Source organism: Rhipicephalus sanguineus, chromosome 4 (assembly GCF_013339695.2).
Source record: "Rhipicephalus sanguineus isolate Rsan-2018 chromosome 4, BIME_Rsan_1.4, whole genome shotgun sequence".
NCBI classification, from domain to species: Eukaryota; Metazoa; Arthropoda; class Arachnida; order Ixodida; family Ixodidae; genus Rhipicephalus; species Rhipicephalus sanguineus.
This window is the reverse complement of record NC_051179.1, coordinates 77735663-77754910: the sequence shown is the minus strand read 5'-3', so window position 1 is coordinate 77754910 and position 19248 is coordinate 77735663. Positions and strand designations below refer to the sequence as shown.

General features: G+C 45.2%; 1 protein-coding gene across 2 annotated transcripts in view; it reads left to right on the top strand.

Moving 5' to 3' along the window:
• The window catches only part of LOC119390272 (Fanconi anemia group J protein homolog), a 62345-nt gene that overhangs the window by 38162 nt on the left and 4935 nt on the right, over positions 1 to 19248 (top strand). The window contains exons 11-21 of one of the 2 annotated variants that reach the window (XM_049414709.1): positions 52 to 98; positions 419 to 571; positions 1178 to 1344; positions 2856 to 2914; positions 3768 to 3838; positions 4626 to 4766; positions 6393 to 6512; positions 7023 to 7094; positions 7711 to 7840; positions 11215 to 11318; positions 13153 to 13188. In XM_049414709.1, the coding sequence (XP_049270666.1) occupies positions 52 to 98; positions 419 to 571; positions 1178 to 1344; positions 2856 to 2914; positions 3768 to 3838; positions 4626 to 4766; positions 6393 to 6512; positions 7023 to 7094; positions 7711 to 7840; positions 11215 to 11318; positions 13153 to 13188 (1100 nt within the window). Of the gene's footprint in view, positions 1 to 51; positions 99 to 418; positions 572 to 1177; positions 1345 to 2855; positions 2915 to 3748; positions 3839 to 4625; positions 4767 to 6392; positions 6513 to 7022; positions 7095 to 7710; positions 7841 to 11214; positions 11319 to 13152; positions 13189 to 19248 lie in introns of both variants that reach the window. The other variant, XM_037657849.2, reaches the window with a different exon arrangement.

Sequence of the window (19248 nt, the reverse complement as noted above, 5' to 3'; positions counted from 1 at the left end):
AAATGGAAATTGATTGGCATTTGATCAAGTAAAAACCTTGCCTTCTTTCAGAGCGTGTTCCGTACATGCCTGAAGAACACAATGCCATTGCGTGGGTGGTGAGTCATTCATTCTTTAATATTGAGGCATATAACATCTTTGCAGAAATGATCTGCTTATGAAATTCACTTTGTGTCGACTAATGAACACTACCTAAAAAGGCCCTAAATGCTCATACTCATGGTCGAACTAGTGCAACTGGTTTTAACAAATCCCTGATGTTAAGTCTTTGTTCTGCTATTTAGCGCTTAATAATGGATCGTCATCTGTCATGCTTTTTATTTATCAGTTTGTCAAGTTACCACGTAGCTATCTCCAAACGACGTTCAGTGGTCCTGTTAAACCTAACTCCGTCTGTGTTAATTTGCCTACATCTCAGATGTCCAAGCTCAGTCTCTGGATAACGCAACATTCAGATCACCTGAACGACTACAGGGGCTTTGAACAATCTGGAAAGGTCTGGGCCGGCACAGAGATCCTTGCTTTCATGACTGACGTCGGTCTGAGCCCAGACAGTTTCAAGAACTTCAAGGTTTGTGCATGTTCTCACGTAAGACGTACGTGCTATCAGGGTACATCCTTGCCCTTTGAATGGGCTTCGTGACTTTTTTTTTGCATGAATGTGAAACTTGTCAAAATTTTAATGAGTGAATGCATTACGATTCCACACCATTATCTTGGAAGGCCAGATGAACTGGGACTAACGGGGTAGCGGCTCTCTTAAAGGCCAGCTGTAATTAATTTCACTTTGGGTTAATTGGTTACAGATAAGTGGTATCACTGATCAATTTTTCAGACATGCCTGATAGTTTGAGCACCTATGTGGCACTGTCACTTGATGTGCCTCTAGAGCCAATGATGAGGCATTTGAAATTTCAGCGGCGTCCGATTTCTTTGTACCATCTGTTATAACTGTAGGTCCAGAACGGCATTAGTCGATGCCACGATGATTATCTCACAGCTACCATACAGCGCTCTTGCACAATAATCAGCTTGCAGCCATAGTCGTTTCCAAAGGTCGGTTTCACAGCAATGCGTTTCATTGCACGGCACTCCTGTCCGACCTTTGCCCGACGTAGTGCCCAGTGCTCTGACAATATTCGTTGATTAACTTTTCTTCTTTCTTTGTTTTCATCAGACCCTCGTTACTGCCATCACAGCTGTTGAAAAGCCATCGCCAGATATGGATCCGGAGAAGGTCCTGCACCCAACAGTCAATGCGGCGACATCTGCGACATTGCAAAACTTCGTCATCATCCTCGACTTTATGTACAGGGACAACCTTAAGTACCTTGGCGACTTCAGGTAGGCTTCTCCCGAAGGGAGGAAGTTTGGGCATGTTGGTAGTTCACCGTACTTCAGAAACCATAGCACAATAAACGAACATGTGAAAAGATGAGGACAGGACAAGTGCTTACTTTTAACCAATGTTTTGTTGTAGGTTTTGAGCATATATAAACATGCATCTGAAACTGCAAGAGGAAACAACTGACAGAATGAAAAAAGGTAAGTGGACACGTGTCGTCTAAGCCAAACAATCAAGCTCTTTCTTGGGTAAAACAACAGACGGCATGCTGACACATTCAGTTGTTCTGCATCGCCATTTAAACAAAATAACCAGAGAAAGTGTAGAAGTGTCTGAGATAGCTAGGGCAGGAAATGAATGTGTCAGCATGCTATGTCTTGTTTTATCTAAATATAAGCGCTTGTGTAGTGTCTTTCTTCCTTCCTGTCCCTGTGTGTAGTTTTGCGCTTCCTACGAAGAAGCTAAAAAAGAGCTTGATTGGCTTAGACGACACATGTCCATTTACCTTATTTTTGTCCGTCAGTTAGTTTCCTCTTGCAGTTTCAGTTTCCTCTTGCAGTTTTATAAATGCTCAGGATCTGAAAGAAAACCTTAGTTGTTGAAAATAAGCGCTTGTTCTGTCTGCATCTTGTCTCGTGTTCGTTTATTGCGCTGTGGTTTCTGAAGTATGAGAGGTTGCCGCGGAGCCCCTAGCTTCCTTCATTACACTGATGTGCTTTTAGCATAAAGAATATGTCTGCGGAGGATGTTGGGGTGGCTGACAACTCTTCTAGATCCTCGGAGTCAAACTATTAATGCTGCCACAACGGCCCATTATATCTAATCTCAAAGGTCATTGCTGTTAATATGAAACTTGCGAAATACATAGGTTGACTAGTGACTACACCCCTGTGCTGTAAAGCCTCTGCCGACCACACAGCTTCTGCATTCTTTAGGCATCATATGCCATAAATGGCTTTGTGCAAACGAAGCGCCAGATGTATAAAGGTTGTTTTTTCTTGCATAGAACATGGCAATTGCACTGTGGAACGTCCATGAATACACCAGTTCCAAGGCTAAGCCGAACGGTCGCAAGGCCAAGCCTAAAGGCACTACACGAGTGCTTTGTCATGCAGTTGTGTTCACGCAATCCTGCACTGCTGTTAAGATTAGAACTCCCCTTTGGGAATGCTGTGGAATTGTGGCATTCTGCAGAGTTCTAAAAAGCAAGCGTTATTCTGTAGCACTACCTGGAAATAGCAGTCAGTTGGCCTGGACATTCAACTCTGGAATTTTGAAAGGAATTCTGGGGAATTTTAAACCTTCTATCAAAATGAGGATGAAATTGACAGCCCCACCCTGCAAGCCGTGGTTATATATAGGTATTGCGGCATCGTGTAAGTATGCTTATGCGGTCTTGCTTCTGGCTATAACAGTGGTATCTTACTCATACAGATCTTCTCCCTCTTCGGCTTTATTGTGTTTTTTACTGTTTTCAGTTGCATTGAGTGGCTCCTTCTTCTCTTTGCAGAGCTGCCATGGTGAAGGCTCCATCTAAGAAAAAGCAGACAGAGGTGTGTGAAAGCAGCTGTATGGACAGCCTGTTAATTTCATAGGCTACCCAGAGGCTAAGTTGGCCTTGTGTCAGCTGAATACGTTGCCTTGGAGGATTACATTATCATTATGGTATTTGAGAGCTTTGAGCTCTTTCATTTTGTCGACTATCCAAAAGCCAGCTCGGATGCTTGTTGGCTAAATAATCTATGTTGTCATAGTGGGCTTTGAGTGCGTGGAGCTTTGTCATTTCATAGGCCTTATAAGAGCCCCCAGGGCTGCCTGTCAGCTAACTTTGCATTGTCATGATGGATTACATTGTCGTCATGTAATTTGAGGGCTTGTGCATTTTGTAGGCCAATCATCATCTCCGCCTATTTTGCTGTTGTTTGGTTTGAAAGAAAGAGAGAGAGAGAGTGGTTTAAGGAAGATTCACGGTTTCTGCAGCCCTATAGTAGTAGTCTTATTTGTATGTTTTCTTTAGCGTGTGCCCACGGGTATTTTTGCAGATCTTTTTTTCTTTCTTTAAAATTTCTTGTGCAGTTTCTGGGAAAGTTGTGCTGCTTACATGTTTCATACGCAAGGCTGGCTTCAACACGATAGCAAAGAATGTGCAAGAACATTGTTATGTTGTTAGAGGTTTCCTTCATGCAAGTGCAATCAATTGGAAATGAAACAAAGGTCTCTACTTTCATTTGTTAGAAAAATTTATATTTGTGGCTGCACAGAGTCTACTACAAGAACAGCTTATTCCTGTAAACGTTTTGATCTGCTTGAATCTTATGTTGCCTTGAAAGCCATTCCATTCACTTTTATTTCTGTATCTTTTCTTTTCTTTTTACCTTTAAAAAATATTGTCTGGTTTGTCAGGCTTCTAGGTGGTCGTCAGGTGGTGGTGGTGGTGGATTTAATACGGCCTGGACGCATAGTCTCAACTTCTGGTGTCTCAATCCTGCTGTCGTAAGTGTTCCGTTTATGCGGATAATTTAGTGGTTCCTATAACTGATGCATTTCATTGGTCACAGTGTTTTCTGTTAAGAGCTGCAACTTTTCTTTTTAATAGCCGATATTACAACTCGCAGCTTTCTCAGCGTACACACACTAAGATTTCTTTCAGCAGTTTATTAGACACACTTTATTTACTTGATAAAAATTGTCCAAGAAACTGCTAAAAAAGTGTTATGTTAGTGTGTGTGTGTATGCTCAGAGAGCTGCCAAGTTGTAATATCTGCTCGTTGCTGTATCGTATAGTACTTCGAAAACGAGAAACATTCCTTACGTCACAGCTACATATGAGTATTACGATGCACGATCTTTTAAACAAAGCAACTTGCATGCATCTGGAAGGTCCTATTTATTTGGGTTATCAAGGCAATTGACTGTATTAGTATTACTGTTATTATTATTATGACCTATATCCAGCCGCCATTGCAATCATCTTTGCTAGCCATGTCGAATTTAGTGACTGCACTATTATCACAGGGCTAAGTCAAGATACCAGATACCTGCAAGCTAGGCACAAGTGACCTGCAACTGTGTAATGCTAGTTTTCATTAAAGGGGCATTACTCTTACTAATCACCAGTGCCCAGTGTTGTAACATAAAGCAGTTGCGCTAGTCAGTTGTATGAATATTAAAATGCGACATATGCATGCTTTAATCAAGCCACATTGCGCTTGGGCTACTTGCACTCCCAGATGCATCGCAGCCTTCGCCACTCTTCTTTTTTTTCTTCTTTATATTATAGGCCATGTCAGACATTAAGGACAGGGTACACTCCTTGATCGTAGCATCGGGGACGCTGACTCCCATGGAGTCATTTGAGTCTGAGCTCGACATGCCTTTCAAAAGCCAGCTGCAGGCCAACCATGTCATTCCAAGCGAAGGGGTGAGTCAGTACTCCGTACCAGTGCTTACTGGTTTGAATGTTTGTCTTGATTTTTATTTAGGATATGTCTACAGGTAGTACATCGGATGTACCCAGAAATGGCAGTCTAAAAATGCTTTGTCCTTGCACTTTCTTGCTTGCTTGCACTTGATGAAGTTTGAGCTGCCCATTTGTCCATGTCCGTCAATGCCCCGCTTTAACGGACACTGGCAAAGTAGCGGTACGCACAAAACTTTGCCAATCACTGTGAAACCACTTTCGATGTCAGCGCGCTCCATAGTGCATATGACGTTGTTTGGAAAAAAACCTACGGATGCATCATGTGGGGTGAGGAGTCGCATTTCTGGATGTAATACTGCGTGGCAGAAGCATATAATCACATCAGCCGTCGCACCTGGTAATTGCTTAACGATTCTGTGGTTTAAAGCTGCTCACACTTCGCAAAGGGTTCAGCCATAATTATCATCATCATCAGCCAAATCAACAAAGTGCGCAGCATAGGTGTGTGCAGAGTGCACGTGTTTATTGCGTAGTGGGTACTTCACAACTGCACTTGCAGTGGAGGCCCTAGGAGAGTTGACAACGGCGCATTCCTTATCTCACAGCACGGTTGAGGTGTCCATCGAGAAGCAGAGTATGGCAAACGCCGGGAAGGTGTGTTCAGATTATTGGTCCCGTGAAAACATTATGATTCACTATGATAGAAACAAGCACATTTTGTTCCTTATTTAAGAAATCGTTATTTTTACATTGACACCGAAACTCACGAAAAGAACAACACAGGGCGGCACTCTGTGGTTAGACTTGTCATTACAGCCTTGAAAACTGTGTCGCATTTTAAATAAATGTGCAGGCTTCTGTTAGTTTCAAATGCTTCATGTGTCTATAAATTCACAAAAGTGTTTCCTACTATTGTAAATTATGTCTGCTTAGCTGTGTGTTTGCAGTTCATGCGAAGCTGTAAAGACTGCGTATGAGAAACCAAAGGCATATTCTTTGATGGAGTGCCACCTGTCTTGCATTCAGGGGTAGTTCAAGAAACCGTTTATTGTTTTATTTAGCTACTAATATTTTTATTAACATTTATTTTCATTTTTTCTTTTTTATAGTAGTACTTATTACCACCAATAATGTTAACAAGTCATTTTAATTTTCTTTGACTGGCATAATGTTTAGGCTTTGCAGGCGTTTAACTGTAAATATGTGCATCGTGATTCATATTGGGGTGGTTATAATACTGCTGCAGTGGAAAAGGTCCATTATTTGCTGTGAATTTCATCCGTTGTGGAACGGGGGCATGCTAGGTGTAGTGGCTCTTCTAAAAAGCAAATTTTAAACCAGTTCTGCTGTCTGCAAATATATCCTACCATAAGTTGCTAATATAATATAGCTGCATTTGATGCATTGTATTAATTGCGCATTTTACTAGCTTAATTACCTTTACAGAGAAGGCACGGAAGATGATGATACATACTATACTTGTTAGCGCAAGTAGCACTCGCAGTTCTTTATTAGTGTTATTATTATTATTATTATTTTCAATCATAGTGTATCACCCAAGGTCGTTTCACGAAAACCACATATCAGAGAAGCTGACATATGCTTTTGGCCTTTCCTCCCATTCAGGTCTGGATTGGTAGCATTGCGTGTGGTCCCAATAATGTGAACCTCACCGCCAATTTTAAAACTGCTGAGACCTTTGAGTTTCAAGATGAAATAGGGTCCATTCTTTGGGACATCTGCAAGGTAAGCTCTTCAAAATCTACTGGCAAAGACAGGTACATTGGGATAGACAGGATCAAGCCAGCTGCTTAGCCGGGTTTTGTAGCATGTGAAAACAACATGGTTATTAATCGTACATACATGCACACACGTGCACATACAAACACACACGTGGTTCATAAGAGAAGCATGCCACGACACAGTATCACAGCATGTAACACAGCATTTTGTTGTTGCTCTTGCTATTGAATAAAGCGCTAAACTGTGGTGATACGGCAGTGCTGCCATCACCAACTGTGTTTATGTGCATTTTAGTGGTGGCTTTGCAGCATTGCATGGTTGCTTTCTTTGGAACCACACTATATACTATGTTTGACGAATAGCAAATGAAAACAGAAGTGCAACAGCTCTTGATTCCTAAGGGAGCCTCTGCAGTGACACTAGTCCCCCCTCCCCATATATACATATACTAAAAAGTAAATCAACCCAAGCAATAGATCATGTGAGAAACCTTTCTTGCTTTTTTTTTTACAGGCTGTCCCCTACGGAGTGCTGTGCTTTTTTCCGTCATATGGCATGATGAACAAGTTGTCACAACGATGGCAGGTGTGTACTCTACTAATGCTGTTCACCTTGTTCAGTATGTTCTACAACAATAGCCTTTGCGACTGTATGCAACGCATGTTGGGCTGCACAACAAGTGCAGAAATGAAAACTTCTCTCGCGGTTTCAACAGCTGCAGCATTTCGAGTAGATATTACTGAAAAGAAGCACAGTACAAGTCCAAACATAAGTCACTTTTGCGTAGTTCTTGCTTTTAAGAAACATCTAAATGTATTTTATAACTTAGGTATACTAACATAATTTTACTGCTTAAGTCAATGTTTCCTTCACCTCACGAGTTTTCCACAGAAGCAATTTTCCATATTCCCCGTTACTCATGGTGTCAATTCATCTTCATACTGTGATCTGCTAGCCTTGTGGTTATCTCGGATGGTAGAGTGACCGTTCAGCAGTGGTATCGGTCCCTGGTTCGAATTTCAAACCAGGACAAATTTTTCGTCAACTGAGAAGCTTTTCCTTCCGAGAAATCTGTACGGATTTCCTTTATTGCCTCGTGCTACAAACAGGTGGATGCCAATTTCTCCCTTTCATTGTCTGTTATTTGCATCTTGAATAATTACAGTCACTATTCCGTCTCTTGCATTTCAAAACTTTGCAGAACACTGGTATGTGGGACAAGCTGGAAAGCCTGAAGCACATTGCCGTGGAACCCCAGAAGGCAGACTCCAGCACGTTCGACTACACAATGAACGAGTACTTCAACCATGCCTCTGGACAGTACAGTGACGGTAACTACCCACAAGCATAGTACATAATACAGTAGAACCCCGCTGATACGTTTTTGAAGGGAGCGTAGGAAATAAACGTAAGAGACGGGAAACGTAAGAGCCGAAAAACAGGAAAAACGGCAAAATATTTAGTGGTACAGAATTTTATTTCAATTCTTACGAGCAGCACGAAAATTGGCGCGCTCAGCCGCGATCTAGTCGATGGATAGAAACGCGGAGCTTAGGACGGCCTCATCCACAGAAATGTAATCAGCGTATGTGATTTTTTTAACACCAACAGCTGTAGGCATGAAAGAACTAAGCACACGCAATCACGACCGGCGCAGCGAGTCCGACCGCGAACCGCACGCACGACCATGCGAGCTCCAACCAGCTCGAACTCCTCCCGTTCTCCGACAAATAACGATGATGATGAGTCTACGCCAACGCGATGGCAGAAGCACTGATCTCCACTAGGAGGAGCTGGATGGCGCATCGAGCACGCGGGCGTGAAGCCACCGGAAGGCGCCGTTTTTGTCCCGGAAGACAGCTTTTCTCTTCTTTTTTTAAAGAAATACCTGCCTGTAGCGCAGTAAACTGTACGAATCGACCGGAAAAGTAGTCAGGGAAGACATTTCACGCGTAAGCACCTCAAAGTTGCATTACTTTTTACGCGTTTTGTACCGTATTTACTCGATTCTACCGCGCCCTCGATTGTAACGCGCACCCGTTTTCCGCGACCAAAAAAAAAAAAAAAAGTAATACATCGATTGTAACGCGCACCCATTTTTCGTGAGAGAAAAGAACAAAAGAAGTCCGTAGGAGTCAAACTTCGCACATTCGAAGAACAAGTATTTGGGTTTTAAAGAACTAAACTTTCAAAAAAGTAAAACACAAAGTCAAAAAGCGGGCCTTGCCGCTAAAACTGTCACCACTACGGCGGCGATACGAGTCGGGTAATGGATCAGTCCTCGTCGCTGTCGGACAACTCCTTGTCGCTTTCAACACTCTTCGATTTCGGGAAACCGGCCCTGCTTTGGTCCACTGAAACCTTTTCGTGAAACTTTGCTGTAAAAAATCTTCTGCTTCTGTTTGCGCCAGTCTCGCACGCACGTTTCGGGAACTTCGAACGACCGCGATGCGGCCCGATTTCCGTCCGTCTCTCTGCACATGTAATAACTATTCTTTTAAATGCGGCATCGTGGTGCACTCGTCGAGTATTTAGAGTCGGCACTTCCATACCGTCGATGCGAACGCAGAACGGGATGACAATCTCCTCAGCATACGTACGAACTGAAAAAATGGCAGAAATGGCCAAAGCGCGTAGGAGGCGGCCATTTTGAAATGTCGATGGCAATATGATAACCGAGTTTCTTTTTTTTTTTTTTCGGTACTCGATTCTAACGCGCATGCGATTTTTGGACTCGTTTTCCCGGAAAAAAGGTGCGCGTTAGATTCGAGTAAATACGGTACGTTGCAGCACTCCGCCGTATTCGGACGGTGTCGGCACGGCGTCTGTCATCTTTCGTGTAGCGTTCGTCGGCGTCTAAAGTGAGGCGTAATCGCAGAGTTTGAAAAAATAAAAAAGAAAAGCGATCATAACAACAGCTGCCACCCGAGAATATTTGAATTGCGCGACTGAGACGGACAGAAGACGCCAGCTTCCGGGACAAACAGGGGACCTTCCGGTGGCTTCACAAGCGCCCGCCTCGCAGAGCGGGGATGCGCCGTCCAGCCTTTTTAATGGAGGTCAGTGGGCAGAAGTGAATGCCGATCTCGAAGGCCTTGCTTTCGCAAGCAATGACGTCATACACGCCATGTTTGTGCAATACAAATCTCAAAGGCTATGCTTTTGTCAATAGTAAATGCCAATCTCGAAGGCCTTGCTTTTGCGAGCAGTTACGTCATAGACGCCATCTTTGCAATTTGAATCTCGAAGGCCATGCTTTCGTTTGCATCAATTGAAAGATTCTGTTGCTTGCGTCTTTCATGCGGCTAATATTACGGTCAAACGAGGCCAAGCTGCGTGAAAATGCACCATGGCCGCTCTCTTTGGTAGTCACTCGGTCGGCTCCGAGCGCACTTCGCGACGTATCATACGGGAACGGTCCGACAGTTACGACGTAACAGCGGGGTTCCCAATACATTGTATCCTATGGGAGCTATGCCGGGACCGGCGGAAAACGACGTAACAGCCGGGAAAACGCAACAGTGAGGAACGTAACAGCGGGGTTCTACTGTAATATTTCAGCGCAATTGTTCATATTTGTCTAAAATTTATTTATATTTTCTGTTGGCTGCTTACAAATACATGAGGCTGAGAATTGACGCTAAGTCATCGGGGCAGCAACTTTGTACACAGCCACTGTTTTTGCAGAGTTACATTCATGCATCACGTCCAAAAAAAATAAAGGGACAGACAACGACTTTGAACATAAATTGAGATAATCCCACTAAAGGAAAGATTGTCTATCAGATTGCCTAAAACGAGCCCTGTTTTTCTCACTAGACGTGATCTGACATTTTTATTTCTTCACTAAAGCCGCTTCTTCACTAAAAATGACTTTTGGCGCTCCATGCGGCAAAAAAGATGTAGAAGAGCCTGATCACATGACCTTTTACTGGTGTATATGGTTAATGGTCTCTGTATTGGTATTGAAATGCGGTACAGTTTTTTGTTATTATAATCTTTTCGAACTTAAAACGTGCAGATAAGCCTTCGCTTGCAGTGGGGAGAACAGTAGCGCTGCCTTGGCTTGACGTATGATTCGATGCTCATGAGCGGCAGCATGAAAGTTGTTAGCTGAGGGACTAGCGGTACCTGCTGACAAGTTGTAGAAGTACCAGGAGGGTTGGCTCACTAGACAGTAAAGGGACTTCACGTGACGACGAGTGTTCCTGCTTTTTATGTTCAAGAACAGTTAAGAATGTCAGAATGAAAGTGGTTGTCCACAGTTGCGCTTAATCCTGTGACAGCAGAGCGTTGAGCGTAATGAACTGTTTGCTTGGAGGGCTGTCAGCCTCTCTATCACTTCTCAGTGTTTCCGGAGGAGGGATTCATAACTTTTTTGGAGGCTTCTCAGATTGAAAAATTCTGTTTACAAAATATATCCAGACGCTCTTGGAATCAACTGCGGAAGGTTTAACCGCTACTGAGGGGGAGCTTTTCATTGTACCGTAGACAACTAGGTCTCGAAAGATCAGTTGTCAGTCCCTTTAGGTGGCAGGCTGGGCAGCGTCAGAGGTTTTGGTGGCCTCTTTAGGTTATGTTTCTTTCGGGTTTTTCACATTTTTTTCCTTGTCGTCTCAATATTGCAAGATTTTAATTATTCCTGCATCATTTTTCTCACACTGCAGTCGGTTCACGCTGTCCTCGTATTTTCTCTCACCAATAGGTTATGAGGACGACAGGGGAGGAGCTCTTCTTCTTGCCGTATGTCGAGGCAAAGTGAGCGAAGGCCTAGACTTTGCTGACAACAGTGCGAGGGCTGTGGTGACGGTGAGATAGTCTAGGAATCTGTTTCTCTGTATCATCCTTTTGCACCCAGCACTGCAAGAGTGCTAAGAAAAATCCAATATGTAACACACACTGCTTGACATATTAGTAAATACTATAAGAAGCAGCGGCCGAGGGTTGGCTATTAAACTCTGACATAGCAAAAAAAAAAAAATAGGGAGAAATATAACGGTAGCCAAAAATCCCCGAAGCTTCATACAAAAGATGGACCTGTCCGAAAGAAGTTCCCACAACAACATTAGCCCGAACATGCAAACTGAAACATTATGAAATTTTATACACATACGAAGCTTTTATCGGGGACACTCTACAAAAAAAAAAGAAGGGACGGAAATAGCAATAAAAAATTTAAAACGTTGTACGGTACACTTTGTATGTTGTCAAATTAGTTAAGTAATGGTAAGGATGGGGCAGTGACAAATTACTGTTTCGTTTTCGCAGTGAAGTGTGTTGAGTGATGTGAAGTTGTTCTTACTGAACTACGAGTTCACTGTTTGCAGATGTTCACTGCAGAGAACAGATTAACAAGCACAACATACTCTAAATGCCAGCCTGTTTATGCCATAATGTCTCTTGTGCAACAGCCATCGTTTCTTGAGCTTGTTCATCAGTCAAAACATATTTTTATGAAATGTGGTAAATGTGAGTAAGTCGCAATGCTGACAAAGCTTCTCCTCGTCTGTGGAATCCTTTTGAGCTACTTCCAGTAATCCAAAGAACTGAAAACCAGTATGTGATAGCATTTCCTTTGTTCAGTATTAAGAATGGTGTGCCCTGTATCTTGGGACAATTTTCTAATGGCAACAGCATTTATCTGCTCCCAGTATCGAAGGACTGATTCAATTACAGAAATGATCCGTTCTTCAGACTTGCAGCTGTTAAAAACGCGCAGGGGAAAAAAATCGTCTGAAACTATTCTTTCAGATACTTCAAGGTAAAATAAATATATTAGCAAAGAGGCATATATGCTGCCACCAGGTGAATGGAGCTTCAGAACTAACCACAATCGGGCAGCCCAAGTGTACAGCGCTCATACCAATACGTTCCGATACTCCTTCTTTCCTAGCGTAATTAAAATGTGGAATGAATTGCCGATGTGTGTTGGGGAACAGAATGAGTTGTCTAAATTCGAATGGTCCTTGGATGACTATCTGTACGAGTGTACCGCTTGATCTTGATGTATCCTGTATTTGCGTGTTTGTGAATGTTGTTCTTTCTTTCTTTTCTTTTTACGTTACCCTCTCTGTAACGACCCTCGCAAGAGGGTTGACAGTATTGTTAAATAATAAATAATAACAATAAATTCTGAGATTGCAGCTAGAATGCTTGCACAATGCTGACATCGGAATTGGCGCTGTATAAGTTGTAAGTCGGGAAAAAAAAAAAATCTTTTTTTTTAAGTGATCTGGTGTACTACGTTCACAAACTTTGAATTTCGCATTGCAATCCTACGCTGCTCGCTAACATAAGTGAACCTGTTGTAATTCACCCAAAACATATAGTATGGGCTGGAGTTTCCAGGTCTGTAAATTTTAAGCTGTGTGGCAGCTGTTCTTTATCAATATTTTTTCGACTTGGAACCTTTTAGTTTGTAAACTTCTGCAGCTTCCTGTTCATGATTTCACTGGTTGCTTCGCTTTTCTTTGATTATTTTTGCATTGCTTCTTTAGATGAGATTGACATATGTCCAGAAGATGATTGAGTTTAAAAAGTTACGTTTCACTCTCACCTTCTATGTAAGCTTTTGAATGCAGAGTGGCAAAGGCACTGTCCTCGCAATCTCAGACCTAAGCTGTGCTACGGTTTATTCTTACAGATTGGCATTCCATTTCCTAACGTAAAGGATATGCAGGTAAGACACGGTTTGTTTATTCTTTGTTTTAACGAAACCAAGGAAAGCTATTAACGAACAACTTTCCTTGGCTTATGTGCCAAGCTTTTTGGTGGCCAACAGCATTTCTGCGTAAGTCGTGCAGCACACTGTCGGCCTCTTCATCCAGCACACATTTAGGCACACATTCCCCCACACGTGGCTCATTTGTGGCCCGTCACATAACGCATCAATGTATAGTAAGATGTTGTTAATGCGTACCTGCGAAGAACGTGGCATAACTACACACCAAACGATAGTACAGTCGAACCCACTTATAACGATCCCAGATATAACGATCTATCGGTTATATCGACCATATTTCGGTGCACTTACGATTTTCCTATGCTACCCATTGAAATTGCGTCCACATATAGCGAACATTTTTCAAAGCCTCCTACTTTTACAACGAACACTTCACAGGAGGCGCTGTTCAGACACGGTCGCGGTAAAAATATGACGCATACGAAGCGAAAAAAAGTTAAAACAGGCCTTGTAAAGCGCGAGAGCGGCACACGAGAGCGCGTGCCCTGCTCCAGTTTACTCGCGACTAAGATATCCCTGATCGGCGAGCACCGCACGCAGATTTCGGACGCTGCGAGCGAGGTCGCTCACTTTCCAGCCTTTTAAAAAGGAGGCAGCATGAAGCCTTGCGGTCAGCTTTCGCACGGTAACCTTTCCTGATGCCGTTCTCTGCAGCTACGACCGCCTACGATGAACCAAACAATGCCTTGGAACGCAAAAAGGCATAAATGTAAGAAGTGATAACCGCGATAGCTTTCCACCGCATAAAGGTTCACTGCGTCCATAAACTCGTCCACGCCACAATGTGCCGCGAAAGGTCGTCCGTCTTTTCGGTAACGGCAGAGACCCGGTCGATCGGTGATAACGACTTCCGCGCGATTGCGGCGATGCCTTCGCGGATAAGCATAAAAAAAGAGCGAAGGCGAGGTGGCGGCCATCGATGAACGTGCAGTTATGACATATAGCCGACAACCTTATATCACAGTCATCTGTAGATATCTGCTCGGCTGCGCGTGTGACGTACGCCGTACACTGTGCGGATTGACGCCGGTACGAGCGCGCCATGCTGCCGTTCGCAAGTCCGCCACCGCTGCGTCGTGCGAGACCGCTTTAAAGTGCGCGTCGCTTTGTAGAAATGAAAGTAGCTCGCTGTTGCGCGGCACGGGCACCGAAAAACGTCGATGTACTGACAGCGAGCGTATATATACTGCGTGTTTGACTATAGTCGGGTACAACTTTAGAAAAAAGGAGAGGCCCCGCCCATATGACCGAAGCGCGGCAGCCGATTGCCGCGGCAAAGAAATAGTCCCGCTTCTTCTCCTTGAGCGGAGGCACCGGCCGTCCGGCTCGTGACGTCAGTCTAGAGCGCGCGCCCATTGGTGGAAGCGCGTGTGCATCCGCCTTTGAGGTGCAAATGCCGCTTTTTTCTAAAGTTGTACCCGACTATAGGTGACAACTCAAGTGCGCTGCGCATCGTCGTGCAGGGCCGCGAGAGCATCGCGGAGACGTGGAGTGCGCGTTGCTTGCAAAATGCTTGTTTTCGCCGCGTTGAACCAACAGGCTACTCACCGCACCCGTGCACGGTCCGGAGTGAAGCAGGCACGAAGAACGTACAAACGCGCGCTTACGGCATACAGCAAGCGGCCCGGCAGTGACTCCGCGAGCCAAGTAGGCGACGCGCTGCACGCAACTAGCCAGGGATGATCGGCTCCACGTCGCAGTACCGCGCTTCGATGAAACGGTGTCTGTTGATTGCAAAGGCGGGTTATTCACTCGTGAGCACGTAGCGGGCGTCGCTTCACGACGTGAAAAGGCTTAGCTTGTCACCGGAGGGGTTGTTAGCACTTTAATAAAAGTGCACAGAAAAAAAAAATACGGCTTGGCTGCTGAGTGCACCTTTTCAAAGGCGAGTCCATATACAACGAACTACTGATATAGCGACCACTTTTCGCGACAGTTTCGAGTTCGTTATAAGCGGGATTGACTGTACGTAGCAAACGCCGAGCACAAATTTGCATCTGCTGACATGTGCCACCGCTATCGATAGAAAAATAAATGTGATGCCATAGTAAATGTTAGCGTAAGGACCCACTATGAGGCCTCTTCTTTCGTTGTACCGAAGCACAGAAAGAATTCCGGCTCTTTTGCATGTTGTGTTACCACGCTTGCGATAACGCACAACGGTGGTGACGCCAACATGAGCACGTCGGAAAATCTAGGAGCAGACAGATTTGTCTGGCTGACTGCAATGTGTGCATGTGCATGCGTGCAGTGATCTGCTGTTGAGCGAAAATAGGCAGCATTTCTTGGAAATGCGGTACCTGTTGCCACGTGGAGCCAATCGTTCCAGGCTAGTTGGATGCAATGCATCACCTACTAAGGTCACACAGTCACTGCCAGAGTGCTTGCTGTGCCACATGCATGCATTTCCCATGGAAATGTTCTTCATGCCCGGTCTGCACCTTATCATGCACATGTGTGGCAAGTATCTTGTCAGTTCAATCTGCTTTTTGTTTCTTCAGCTGATGTGCACTCTGCATTACCACGATGCACATAACGTTCCCATACGGGAGGCGGCAGTAAAAAGCAGTACTGCCGAGCAAATAGCTGAACATGCCTATTGCGATAGGGTTGTCGGCGATAAGTCATACTGGTACGTTTGTCGGTGGCTGCCGCTACTCCTTCCTGCTTTTTAAATACTTATCTGTAAAGGCATCACTTTACCCGTGATGACGTCAGTGTGATGTTGTGTTTGGGTTCAGGATTCGCTCCAGAAAGAATGACGCAGCACGCAGGTGGACAAGCACACGTAAGACATCTTTACACACACGAAAGGACTCAACGAATATAGAAAACAGTTACATATGCGACGTGATGGCTGCTACGCGAAATAGTCAAGCAGTGGCGTACAGTTTGCCGTCGGAGCCGATGAGGTTGCCGAGTTGACGGCGTCGTGCGTAGACCGTGTCGGTGCCGTAGCTCGGTGCTGGTCTGGCCGCGTGAAGTCACGGGGTCTACTCCGCGGCCGTTGATGCCGGAACTCTGCGCCCGAGGGACCCGCTCCACGGTTGACGGCCTCGGCTCGTGGGCCGAACCCTGAGTGTGCCCGTCTGCACAGGGCGTCGAGGCTTGGCCCGGCCTCGTACACGGTCCCTGGCTCGATCTTCCCGTAGCGGGAACGCTCCGTCACGTCGAGGCACCAGGAGGTAGGGCTGTGGTTTCTCCCATGGACCGGACGCCCAGCGAAGGAGATCCCAGCCTTGGAATTCGACTCTCGCGCACGGCCCACGCACTGGTCACGCTGCCTCGAGGCACGCCGCGCACACGATCGCCATCCTCTTCCCCACCGCACGGCACATACGCAATTCGCCCCCGCACGGCGCACACATCCAAAAGTCCACACAAGTCGCCACACAAGTCGCCACCGCACGGCGCACTGGTTTGTTTTTGCCCATCTTAAACCCACGCGCCCCATATATTATGACAATACCCCCTTTTTCAAGAAAGTTGTTCACAACTATTCTAAGAAGGAAGCGCGGGAAGAAAGAGTTAATGCACAGTACGCTTTCCAGTTTGTGCGATTCAGTTTCTTGTTACATGTTAAGCACAAGTCATGTAATTGCTTCTACGTTGTCCCAGCCTTTTATATTTCGAACACAAATAGAATACTGGGCCCCTCGATACATGGCGACTTTGTCCCTTGCTGGTGAGGTCTGTGGATAGATTGACATCGGTGCGAAATTGCGTGCGATGCAGGTTCAGTACTTGCATAGGATTCACTTTGTCTAATTGGCCTTTAGTGGAGTTTTCATCAATCTCTTGAGGAACTGACACCTGTTGGGGCTGCCTGTGCTCACACTCTTCGTACTTCTTGAGCATATTTATGTGAAATGTCTTGTTTTTCCCGAACACGTCAATGACGTAATCCACGTCGTTTCTTCGCTCAATTACTGTGAATGGTCCTTTCCATTGCACTAGAAGCTTATTGGAGTCAGTAGGCAACAATATGAGAACTTTGTCGCCTGAACACAACTTCCTAGGACGACTCTTCTTGTCGTAGTATGGTCTTTGCTTGGCGCGAGCTTTCTCTAATTGTTCGCGTGCAATCTTGCACGTCTCCTCCAGCCGATTCCGCAAGTCAAAGACATACGTGTAGATTGTCCGTGTTTCTCCGTCGAGGTCCTCATTCGTCCACAGTTCTCTTAATACTGTCAGTGGTCCTCGGACATGACGGCCATAGATAAGTTGAAAAGGAGAGAACCCGAGGCTTGTCTGTGGTACTTCTCGGTACGCAAAAAGCAACGGTGCGAGGTACCTATCCCATGATCGGGGTCTCTCTTGGCACATTCTCCTTAACATCATCTTCAGGGTGCCATTGAATTTCTCGACGAGGCCATTCGCCATGGCATGGTATGGCGTCGTCTTGAGGAGCTTCACAGAGAGAAGCCGACTGACCTGTTTCATTAAGTCGGAAGTAAAGCTCGCTCCCTGGTCGGTGACTATTTCTTTCGGCAAACCAATGCGGGAAAACATTTCGATGAGCGCTTTGGCAACATGAACGGCATCAATTGCAGGAAGTGCTAAAGCATCCGGATACCTAGTTGCAAAATCAACTAAGGTCAGAACGTATCGGTTTCCCCGGTCTGACATTGGTGGAAAGGGGCCGATCAAATCCACTGCCACTCTTTCGAAAGGTGTGCGGATCAGAGGCATGTTGCCCAATGGAGCGACTCCTACTTTTCCTTTAGGTGTTGTTCGTTGACATATGTCACAGGACTTCACGAAGCGTTTTACGTCTCCGTGTAAATCAGGCCAGTAGAATTCTTGCAAAATACGATCGGTTGTTCTTTTGATACCTTGATGCCCAGCCATGATGTTTTCATGGGCAACTTCTAAAATATTTCGTCGGAATGCCTTTGGAACTACCACCTGTCTAAATGTTCTACCTGTCGCAAGGCGATAACGTCGGTAGAGCAATCCATTTTCTTCCACGAATTCAAAGCTGTGGCCTTTTCCAGATTTAAATTCTCTGTTCACCTTAGCAGAAAGCGATTTCAACTTGGGGTCCTTCTGCTGTCCTTCAATCAGTTGCGCTTTGGTAATGTCACTCGACACAACTTCTGGGGCGCACAAGGGACGCATCTTGCTGTGTTTTGGTTGCTGAGCTTTGGCTTTAGCCACGCTTGAAGCCTGTGGAGGGTTCCTGGTCACGTTCGGTTCTTTACACAACTCCTCCTCTTCCTCAGTCGCAACTACTCGCTCCCAGTCAGAATCAGGATCGTATGGTCCTCTGACGCCTGGAAGGTTTCCCAAAACCACGTCGTACAGTGGGTGGTTCATACAAGCCACTTTTATGTTGCCTGAAAAGTAAGGCGTTTTCACTTGTACGATGGCTTCGGGGAGGCGACTACTTGAACCATCAAGCAAAACAACATTGCTTGTTTTGCCCGTCAAGCACTCCTCAGGAATTAACTCTCGCCTGACAATTGCTGTATTGCAGCCTGTGTCCCGAAGCACGCGAACCTTTCGTCCTAGCAATCGCCCTTCGACTACTGGCATCCCGTCGCTTAGGAAAGGTACAGCGGGTTTCCTGCTCTCGTCGTCGTTACTGGAGCGGCTAGCTTGCTTTCGTGGCCACTTTGCTGTTTTGCCCTGATGAGATCCAGTCGGTTGTGCTTCTGTGAATGCACAGGACGAAGTCGGTTTGTTGTCTGAGCGCTGACCTCTGCAGTTTTCAGCTGTGTGTCCCGGTTTGCCGCACAGTTTGCACTTTACCATTTGTTTAGGTTGGCTGCGACAGTCAGGAGCCGAATGGCCGAAATGATTGCAGAACATGCACTTAACTTGCGGTTTTCGGGGCGCTTCATTAGGTTTCTCACCGAAATCCTTCCCGGTATCGGGACCTTTTCCAATGTTTGGCAAATTCTGTGCTTCGAGGAAGCGATCAGTTAGCTTAGCAAGCTCGTCAAGTGATTTGCCCTCTCGCTCCTTCAAGAAGATAACTAGTTTCGGTTGGCA